Source organism: Teleopsis dalmanni, chromosome 2 (assembly GCF_002237135.1).
Source record: "Teleopsis dalmanni isolate 2A chromosome 2, ASM223713v2, whole genome shotgun sequence".
Taxonomy (NCBI): Eukaryota; Metazoa; Arthropoda; class Insecta; order Diptera; family Diopsidae; genus Teleopsis; species Teleopsis dalmanni.
This window is the reverse complement of record NC_051847.1, coordinates 244,941,651-244,952,908: the sequence shown is the minus strand read 5'-3', so window position 1 is coordinate 244,952,908 and position 11,258 is coordinate 244,941,651. Positions and strand designations below refer to the sequence as shown.

The following is an 11,258-nucleotide window of genomic DNA, read 5'->3' as shown; positions in this document are numbered from 1 at the left end:
CGAACTGTCTGACAGATCGCGCTCATTTTTGGCATAGTAATTAAGGACAGTGCTGCCAAACTACATAAACTTAAAATATCGAAAAATATACAGCGCGCGAATTTTAAATGAGGATTTCCGAAAGCTTTTCGGTCACATGTACATCAAAAGATTATTCAAATCATGTTTGGTTTTGGTTTTTTCGTCTATGACTACAACCGTACGCACGCTATAATTGTAAGCATGACAAGAGAGGGAAGCAAGGGCTCAAGTAGGCAACTAACACGACGCCAATAATTAAATGCTTGAAAAATAAGAAGTAATAATTTCAAATTTATGCACTGCATGTGCAGAAAACCAATCAAATATTTTGTGAAAAATATACAAAAACAAAGCCAGGCATCATCTTCAGAAATATTGCCTCACATACTCTTTCATACAAAATCTTTTAGAGTGTGCAATAAGAATGAAGAAGAGAAGATGGGTTGGTGCCATTTCTCTGTCCGCTCATCACAATTATGTTTTTTTTCCGCTATGACTCCATTCGTAGGCATACTAATAACTGTGTATGTGTGTATGGGTGCGCATTAATATGATATACATATGTCATGTTCTCTTTAAAATATTTGTACAAAACCTATTGTGTTGGTAATCAAAGGCAAATTGATTTGAAGTTTACAGGGTTATGCATTAAAATATGTGCAAGCGTTTTTATATTATGCAGTTATTTTTATTAAATTTCACTGCAATGCGAACAACAACTAGAGGTATGTTTTGTTGAATTTTTTTGTCATTATACTTGCGGGACTTTGTTTACATCAAATTATTATTAATGTAAATAAAGTCCCGTAATTTCATGTTCAATATTGTTGAAACAATCATGGTCGTCATGTAAAATACATACATACATATATTTAATTTAATAAATTTTTAAGTCAAAATCCATTTATTTTAATACATGACCCTGTTAACTTTAAATTTCGTATTGATTATTTTTTTGTTACTAGCAAAAATTTGTTAAATTTGTAATAACTATTTCTTTTGTTGGCCTGTATAAACAAATTTAAGGAAAATATTGCACACGCATATGTTATGTTATGTAGTTATTTTTATTAAATTTCACTGCAATGTGAACAACAATTAGAAATTTGTTTTCTTGAATTTTTTTGTCACTCTGTTTGCGGGACTTTGTTTACATCAAGAGATTATGGATGTAAATAAAGTCTCGTAATTTCATGGTCAATATTGTTAAAAAATCAAGGTCGTCATGTAAATTACATATTTTTAATTCAATCAATTTTAATTCAATCAAGTTGTTTACAGTTTTATTTTTACTGAATTCAAAAAATAATACATATTGAAAATTTGATCCTACAGGCGAAATATAAGTGGCAGTTCAACACCATCGGGCATGCAAATTATTGATTTATTTATTATAATTAATTAATTATAATTAGTATTTATAATTAGTAATATGTATATTTAGTTTTGTAAGTTGTTTGATTTTTCCCTGTTATATATATATATACTAGATAACCCGACAAACGCTGTTTTGCCTTATAAATTATTTCTAGTTTCTAGATAAATTCTAGTGTAGACAAAAAGTAACTTACTTATTATAAGTGTGTAAGTATGTGGTATATGCATGAAATAGGCATGGAGCGCTATGAACGAAAAGGATAATAAAAATAACAAACGCCAAACAATATTATTTTTAAGTTATTATAGTTTATTTATTAAATTATTAATTTAAAATCAATAGATTTTATGATACCAAGTTCCCTGGCAACAACTGTTGTATCTTCAAATTTAAATTGTCTTGGATTGACTGTAAATAATAATAATGATAATGGGCCAGTAACATTAACCAACAACAGTCGAAGATAAAAGTACTCAGTGTGTCTTGGATTAACTATAAATAAGCGTTTGATTTAAATAAATTGAGACATGCATCAACTGGTGAAACTTGCTTGCGGGGCATCCATTTTTTTGTTTAAGGCCATGTGAAATAGCGTGGTACTTGTGAATAGAGTAATGTTTTTGCAAAGGCACCAAAATCATCCGTACTATTAAACAATTCAAAAAATGCAGTGAGTGCAGATTTAGGTGGATTTGTACCACGATCAATCACTGTCTCGTTCGTGAAAAATACAAGCTGACCATTTTCAAGATGGACGGCTACCTGAACAGCTGCTGGATCCCGTTCATGAATTAGAAAGCCGAAGATACGCCAAGCAGCTTCATTGGAGGTGATGTACCGACCAATTTGGTAGAGCGTAATTTCACCGTTTTTGTTCATTGGAGGAGCATTTACATTAGTATTTTCTACTCTAAACACAGCCATACCACCGCCTTTATGGACATACTTATATATTTGATGCTCTTCACAGAACTGCAAAACTCAACATTAATATAAGCATTGTATGTCTTGCTTAGCAGAGGCGAATACGTTACCACCCGCCATTGTCCCCCATTATCGGGATTTCTTCGACGATATATTGGATATCCGTCGGTATTTGTTATAGTATCATTAGTGAAATCTTTAGAAAAATTTTTAGTACATTTTCCATCTGCCATGCAAGCCGAAGACGAAGAACGAAGTCGATGTAAATGCTCGATGTACTTGTTGGCGTAGTTACATAAAATATTAAGAAAAAATTTTTCTTTTTCAAAAATATAAACAAAATTTATGTCAAAAAAATAAAAAATTTTTTGTTAAGCACTAAGGATATTTTTACTGGGTAGGGACTCCCTAATCACTTTAGCGGTATGAAAAATAGATAGTAGCCGATTCTCAGACCTACTGAATACGCATATAAAATTTGGTAAAAATCGGTAAAGCCGTTTCGGAGGAGTACGGTAACTAACATTTTGACAATGTTAATTTTATATATAAGATACATTTGTATATATGTTTTCTTAAATTTAAACTATAATTTAGAAGAATAACAACTCCAAAATAAAATTTTTAATCATAATTACAAAAAAAAATCGTTATATCTTTATTATTGCTATTTTTTTTGGAAATAAATCACATAGTTAACATTGCACAGATAATTATTTATTAGTATGTTTTTATTTTACAGAAAGTATGATTCATAACAATAATATAATTTGTTTATATGTATGTTCTTGCGACACATAACTTTCGTGATATAATTTAGTAGTTTTCGTGAGAAAATTATGTGCTAAGTTATAACTCTAAGTACAAGATTGTTACATGACACACTATGATTTATTTCAATATTTTTAATTTATTCATTTGATATAAATTATACTTCCTAATATAAATCAATGTATTTTACTTATTTAAAGTAATTTATTGATTGATTTATTGATTTTATATAACTAAAACCGATTAACTTTTTTATTTAATATTTCTGAACATGAACTCTCCACATCTATCATTCTCAAAACTAATAACTAATTGGCATTCAACATAATGATTTTAACACTTAAACAACTTATTGCAATTATTAACAAATAAGAAATAAAAACAACGATAACAAATAATATATAAAGTAATGAAGGCATGAGTAGATCATCCAGTATACCAGCTTTAACAGGTTTCGGCTTCAAATATAGATAAATTAAGAACATTAAAGTAACTATTATAAGATATTTATTTAAAATACTTAATTAAATTCTTTCTGAAACTCTAAATATAATATACAAATCATTTATGTTTATAATTAATATTAAATAATTAAAAGCCAGCAATCAAGGATTCCCATTAAAGTGCTATCATTCGATCATACATCGAATTCTTCACTTACAAGTTTACAGCATCGAAAAGTACTAATCAACCAAGCAGTTCAGGGTAAATCAAGTAAACGTATAACGTATTTAACCAAGTTGATCAATTTACAAAATTTTAATACGTTTGTTTTTATTTATTTATGAGTGAAGCTTATAATATTTTTTTTTAATTATTTACTTTTTATTCTCAAATTAAATATGAAATTTAGAGCTTAGTTTTAAAACGAATAAAAAATAATTTTAATAATACTAAATATTTATGCATGATAATTATTTGCTAAACAATTTTCCTGCTTGCCTTTTTTTATGATAATATCCGTTACTTACGATTATCTCTTGCAGTGAGGGATATAATCGTTATATAATGAATACTTCACAATTATAAGCTCTCTTTTTATGGACATTACAGGAATTTCAAGTTCTTAATAACAAAAAAGTAAAAGGTGAAAAAAAACCGAAATTACATATTGTATTTTAAACGAAATTACTTTATTTTTATTACTTTACGTTATTTACTTACTACAATGTTGACAGTTTTATTTTTACTGAATTCAAAAAATAATACATATTGAACATTTGATCCTACAGGCGAAATATAAGTGGCAGTTCAACACCATCAGGCATGCAAACCCCAAGAAAGAGTTCACCTGAGCCAACATTTAGTTCAACGATGCGCAGAACTTCTCGTGGTACTACACCAGTCGAAAAACGTGAACCATTCAGACTTTAGAGTATATTTCAAATGTTTGAATAATACCCCTTAAACGAGTCCCAGAGAACATCAAATTGGAATCGCACAAATACATACTTTAACATGCAATAACAAATCTACAGTTTTGCAGTAATATAAAATAAACAAGAATAAGCAGTTATTTTTATTTTAAATTTTAAAAATATATGTATGTATTTTGAAGAGAAAGCTTCATATATTTACAAAAATATAGTCAGAAATACGAGTCTTGAACTGTATAAAATACGAAAATCGAAATTCAATAATCTTTATTCAAGTAACGTCCTAACATTCTGTAAATATTATATACATTTATAATTAAATGAAATATAAGTGTTTCTGTTATCATTGTATTTAATTAACAAAAAAACTCGAATCGAACCTTATGTTGTTGTATGAAGTTTTGAAATCGCCAGTTTAATTTGAAATGCAACTTCATATATAAATAATAAACAATAATAATAAAAATATTACGCAAATGAAATTCTTTAAAAATGTATATCAATTACACACGAAATAATATATAGTAAAATTTATGTACTAATAGTCATTATTATAACTTTTTATTAACTTACTTTTAGGATATACTAATTAATTTTTTGTTTATATTGTTTTTTACTTTTAATAATTTTTATACCATTATAAATATTGTAAATTACTAATACCAAATTACTAGGCAGTAATTTTGTAAAAACCTAATTAAACTAAAATAAATTTAATTGAAATTATTAACAAAAAATATTTTTATATGTATGTGTTTGTATTTATTTAAAAATAACAAGGATAATTATATTCAAAGATACCAACATAGATACTTAAGTTTTTATTTAAGTATTGATATTGAAACAAAATTTTTATTTTTTTTTTTACTTCAGAAAATATTTAAATACAATTAATGCGTTCAAAGATTTTCTTGTATACTATTACTATATTGACTAATCTATTGTAATAATCATCTCAAAAGCATAGATGGCTACTTTGTTTGATATAGAGACAGCATAAAAATTAATTAAAAGGATTAAATAGGTAGGCAGTCCCCGAAATACTCTATGTACACACAAATCACAAAATATTGGAACTCTGTTAGAAACATTTGACACTTAAAACTAATATTATATATGCTGTAAAAGATAATAGTGTCCTAAGTATACAACCTAACTGATGGAAAAAAAATTTTAATTTTAAATAAAATCAGAATTTTTTTATTTTATTGAAATTGAGGTATAAGTGTAACTCAATGAGGTAGATGCTCAAACTAGGCATTTAACTATCTAAGAAGTAAGTACAACAGTACAACAGTACAACAGTACAGGGAACAATTGAGATACATATGTATGTAAATGTGAGATTGTAAATGTTTTCTGCTTTCCGACAAAATTACCTTTTATATGCTTTTTGGCTACGAACCTTAAGTTTTAAATTAATCAACATATGTACCTACATATGTATTTGCAACTGTAATGTTTTAAATTCCCGAACCAAGTTATAAATTGGTTACATTACGGTTAGATCATTTATATTTTATTGAGATTATGTTTTACTGTTATCTGTAGATGTATTTTATGTGTTGTCACTGCCTTTGTGCACTAGGACTGACAAAGTAATATTTTAACAAAAATAACAAAAAACACCATCCATTCTTAACTTAATATTCTAGCTCAACATTAAATATTTATAAAAAGGAACGACTGCTTTATGTTGCGTAAGTTAATTCAAGAAGAAATACATATGTATCTTTTTTGTCTTTAAATATACATATGTATATCGTGAAGTTCATACGATTATTAACAATAGAAGCATACAAGTAAGTGCAATGTAAATTCATAATAATATATGCTACAATTTTAATAAAATGAAAATGTATATGTATGTATGTGGTCGCCAAAGAATTATATTACTTATATGTTCATATTAAAGAATAAAATAAAACGTAAATTATATATGTATGTATTCATAGATAATAAAAAATGGTAAAGGTACTAAAAACTAAAAGCTGTTAGATTACACGTTTCTATTAAGTTATATGCAAAATAAGTCATTTATTAAATAGCAGAAAATGCATTTTCAAAACTTGTTATACATGAACTCAAAAAAAATTTTAATTTCAAATTTATTGATTGTTTTCTGGCAGTTTATTAAAATAAAAAATTTATTTATTTGTTAAATGACCATTTCCGTTTTAATATATATATGTATTTTCACTGACGTATGGATGATTAAATAGATTATGTAGAGCAGAGTTGTAATAAAACACTCGAGTCATTAAAACCAGCTAAAATGATTTATGAAATGAACAATGTACAATTTTACTATGAAAGCATGTTATGCTTGTTATGTAAATGTAATAATAATGTTATATTACGCTAAAGAAATGTTTTAATTATAAGCATATGAATATTTTAATTATGTTTATTCAATATGAGAAAGTACAAAATTCTTAACTATTTACTTACCGCGACAAGGAAAATTTTTTTATAAGAACTCATCAAGTGCAAGCCAGCCGCCACCTACACGAACCATAACTGTGCTACGCAATATTCGCAATATTCGTAATTTTTGAGAGTCGAGTCGCCAAACTGTTTTATACAAAAATAATATTGTTTTAAATAGAAGATGGAGTATTAAGCTTTAAGATCCGATAATTAGTATTTTACGAACCCTATATTTCCCTTTGCCAACTTGAAATACGCAAAATTTTTGTCGACATGTGCAAAGGATAACAAGGCGTTTAACTTCATCATGTATTTTATCTGAATCAGTTGCTGGTTTGCGTTCTTGCCAATCGGGTCTCCACCATTACGATCAAAAAGATCTGCCACTGCACCCATTTCCATTCGAGAAGTGTCAAATTCTTTAAAAAATAAATAATAGGTATTCTACATTATTTAGTTATTCTACATTATATAAATAATCGTACTTATTATTCCATATATGAATTCGGCACGTGGTATTAAACCATTATTATCCTTATTCATTTTTCTAAACAAATCAGTCAAACGTGATTTTTTGTGATTCATATATGTATGTACATACCATAAGTATATATGAATATTTCAGGAAAAATATTTTAGGAAATATTTTAGGAAAAATATACAAAAACAAAGCCATGCATCATTTTCAGAAATATTGCCTCACATACTCTTTCATACAAAATCATTTAGAGTAGAATAAATAAAATGAAGAATATAAGAACAATTTAGTATTGATTATTTTTTTGTTACTAGCAAAAATTTGTTAAATTTGTAGTAACTATTTCTTTTGTTGGCGTGTATAAACAAATTTAAGGAAAATATTGCACACGCATTTTTTGTGTTATGCAGTTATTTTTATTAAATTTCACTGCAATGCGAACAACAATTAGAAATTTGTTTTGTTAAATTTTTTTGTCACTCTGCTTGCGGGACTTTGTTTAAATCACAAGATTATTGATGTAAATAAAGTCCCGTAATTTCATGGTCAATATTGTTAAAAAAATCAAAGTCGTCATGTAAAATACATATGTATGTATATTTTATTTAATAAATTTTTTAGTCAAAATCCATATTCTTTAATAGATGACCCTATTAACTTCAAATTTTGTTAATAATTGCAATAATGATGAAATGAAATTTGTTAAAAAATTCAGCTTCAGTTTCAGTTTGAAGGATATATGCATGTATGTTTGACTAATAAAAAATATTGAATACTGATGATGGGTATAAATTACATATGTAAATAATATTGTTCAGTCTTCAATTAATTTCTACCGATATTAGTTTATTTAATAATACTTAGATGACACATCATTACTTTGCACACATCATTACTTTTGATTTCAGTTATTATTTAACGTGCTAATATTCTACATTAGCGGTTTTACAAATAAAGTAAATATAACAAATACAACTTTTGTTTTACATACATATGTATTTACATAAATAAGGTATAAAAACATTACACAAATAAATAATATAAAAACACAATAAACATATAAAACATACATTAAAATATTATGTATTCAATAATTATTTAAAAACACAATAAACATATAAAAGAAATAATAATAATATATTATTAATAAAATCCATCTTATTTAATGGATGACCCTGTGCGCTTCAAATCATGTTTGGTATTGGTTTTTTCGTCTATGACTACAACCGTACGCATGTTGTAACTGTAAACAGGACAAGAGAGGGAAGCAAGGGCTCAAGTAGGCAACTAACACGACGCCAATAATTAAATGCTTGAAAAATAATAAGTAATAATTTCAAAGAATTTATGCACTGCATGTGCAGAAAAGCAATCAAATATTTTGTGAAAAATATACAAAAACAAAACCATGCATCATCTTCAGAAATATTGCCTCACATACTCTTTCATACAAAATCTTTTAGAGTGTGCAATAAGAATGAGGAATAGAAGATGTTTGGTGCCATTTCTCCGTCCGCTCATCACAATTATGTTTTTTTTCCGCTATGACTCCATTCGTAGGCACACTAATAACTGTGTATGTGTGTATGGGTGCGCATTAATATGATATACATATGTCATGTTCTCTTTAAAATATTTGTACAAAACCTATTGTGTTGGTAATCAAAGGCAAATTGATTTGAAGTTTACAGGGTTATGCATTAAAATATGTGCAAGCGTTTTTATATTATGCAGTTATTTTTATTAAATTTCACTGCAATGCGAACAACAACTAGAGGTATGTTTTGTTGAATTTTTTTGTCATTATGCTTGCGGGACTTTGTTTACATCAAATTATTATTAATGTAAATAAAGTCCCGTAATTTCATGTTCAATATTGTTGAAACAATCATGGTCGTCATGTAAAATACATACATACATATATTTAATTTAATAAATTTTTAAGTTAAAATCCATTTATTTTAATACATGACCCTGTTAACTTTAAATTTCGTATTGATTATTTTTTTGTTACTAGCAAAAATTTGTTAAATTTGTAATAACTATTTCTTTTGTTGGCCTGTATAAACAAATTTAAGGAAAATATTGCACACGCATATGTTATGTTATGTAGTTATTTTTATTAAATTTCACTGCAATGTGAACAACAATTAGAAATTTGTTTTCTTGAATTTTTTTGTCACTCTGTTTGCGGGACTTTGTTTACATCAAGAGATTATGGATGTAAATAAAGTCTCGTAATTTCATGGTCAATATTGTTAAAAAATCAAGGTCGTCATGTAAATTACATATTTTTAATTCAATCAATTTTAATTCAATCAAGTTGTTTACAGTTTTATTTTTACTGAATTCAAAAAATAATACATATTGAAAATTTGATCCTACAGGCGAAATATAAGTGGCCGTTCAACACCATCGGGCATGCAAATTATTGATTTATTTATTATAATTAATTAATTATAATTAGTATTTATAATTAGTAATATGTATATTTAGTTTTGTAAGTTGTTTGATTTTTCCCTGTTATATATATATATACTAGATAACCCGACAAACGCTGTTTTGCCTTATAAATTATTTCTAGTTTCTAGATAAATTCTAGTGTAGACAAAAAGTAACTTACTTATTATAAGTGTGTAAGTATGTGGTATATGCATGAAATAGGCATGGAGCGCTATGAACGAAAACGAAAATAAAAATAACAAACGCCAAACAATATTATTTTTAAGTTATTATAGTTTATTTATTAAATTATTAATTTAAAATCAATAGATTTGTATGATACCAAGTTTCCTGGCAACAACTGTTGTATCTTCAAATTTAAATTGTCTTGGATTGACTGTAAATAATAATAATGATAATGGGCCAGTAACATTAACCAACAACAGTCGAAGATAAAAGCACTCAGTGTGTCTTGGATTAACTGTAAATAGGCGTTCGATTTAAATAAATTGAGACATGCATCAACTGGTGAAACTTGCTTGCGGGGCATCCATTTTTTTGTTTAAGGCCATGTGAAATAGCGTGGTACTTGTGAATAGAGTAATGTTTTTGCAAAGGCACCAAAATCATCCGTACTATTAAACAATTCAAAAAATGCAGTGAGTGCAGATTTAGGGTGATTTGTACCACGATCAATCACTGTCTCGTTCGTGAAAAATACACGCTGACCATTTTCAAGATGGACGGCTACCTGAACAGCTGCTGGATCCCGTTCATGAATTAGAAAGCCGAAGATACGCCAAGCAGCTTCATTGGAGGTGATGTACCGACCAATTTGGTAGAGCGTAATTTCACCGTTTTTGTTCATTGGAGGAGCATTTACATTAGTATTTTCTACTCTAAACACAGCCATACCACCGCCTTTATGGACATACTTATATATTTGATGCTCTTCACAGAACTGCAAAACTCAACATTAATATAAGCATTGTATGTCTTGCTTAGCAGAGGCGAATACGTTACCACCCGCCATTGTCCCCCATTATCGGGATTTCTTCGACGATATATTGGATATCCGTCGGTATTTGTTATAGTATCATTAGTGAAATCTTTAGAAAAATTTTTAGTACATTTTCCATCTGCCATGCAAGCCGAAGACGAAGAACGAAGTCGATGTAAATGCTCGATGTACTTGTTGGCGTAGTTACATAAAATATTAAGAAAAAATTTTTCTTTTTCAAAAATATAAACAAAATTTATGTCAAAAAAATAAAAAATTTTTTGTTAAGCACTAAGGATATTTTTACTGGGTAGGGACTCCCTAATCACTTTAGCGGTATGAAAAATAGATAGTAGCCGATTCTCAGACCTACTGAATACGCATATAAAATTTGGTAAAAATCGGTAAAGCCGTTTCGGAGGAGTACGGTAACTAACA

The 11,258-nt window shown here is 27.6% G+C and overlaps 1 protein-coding gene across 3 annotated transcripts; it reads right to left on the bottom strand.

Annotated features, from left to right (window-relative positions):
- Positions 1 to 4,237: 4,237 nt before the first annotated feature.
- On the bottom strand, positions 4,238 to 7,537 carry LOC119682405. 3 transcript variants are annotated; one of them, XR_005252584.1, is made up of 5 exons: positions 7,502 to 7,537; positions 7,386 to 7,447; positions 7,127 to 7,319; positions 6,922 to 7,044; positions 4,238 to 4,566 (listed from the first exon to the last, which is right to left on the bottom strand). XR_005252584.1 is itself a non-coding variant. In XM_038095837.1 (4 exons), the coding sequence occupies exons 1-3, from the start codon at positions 7,483 to 7,485 to the stop codon at positions 6,996 to 6,998; spliced, it is 342 nt and encodes a 113-aa protein (XP_037951765.1). In that variant the 5' UTR covers positions 7,486 to 7,488; the 3' UTR covers positions 4,238 to 4,566; positions 6,922 to 6,995. The 3 variants fall into 3 exon arrangements, 2 of the variants coding, with proteins under 2 accessions (XP_037951765.1, XP_037951766.1); XM_038095837.1 differs by lacking the exon at positions 7,502 to 7,537 and having other exon boundaries at positions 7,386 to 7,488; XM_038095838.1 differs by lacking the exons at positions 4,238 to 4,566; positions 7,502 to 7,537 and adding an exon at positions 6,668 to 6,740 and having other exon boundaries at positions 7,386 to 7,488.
- Positions 7,538 to 11,258: the final 3,721 nt, after the last annotated feature.

What these genes read in the sequence shown, in the direction of transcription:
- LOC119682405 (XM_038095837.1), bottom strand. Translation starts at nt 7,485, where the DNA reads ATGAATCACAAAAAATCACGTTTGACTGATTTGTTTAGAAAAATGAAT. An exon ending in ATTCATATATGGAATAATAA is followed by an intron (nt 7,320 to 7,385) that starts GTACGATTATTT and finishes TATTTTTTAAAG; the next exon opens with AATTTGACACTTCTCGAATG. An exon ending in TTGGCAAAGGGAAATATAGG is followed by an intron (nt 7,045 to 7,126) that starts GTTCGTAAAATA and finishes TGTATAAAACAG; the next exon opens with TTTGGCGACTCGACTCTCAA.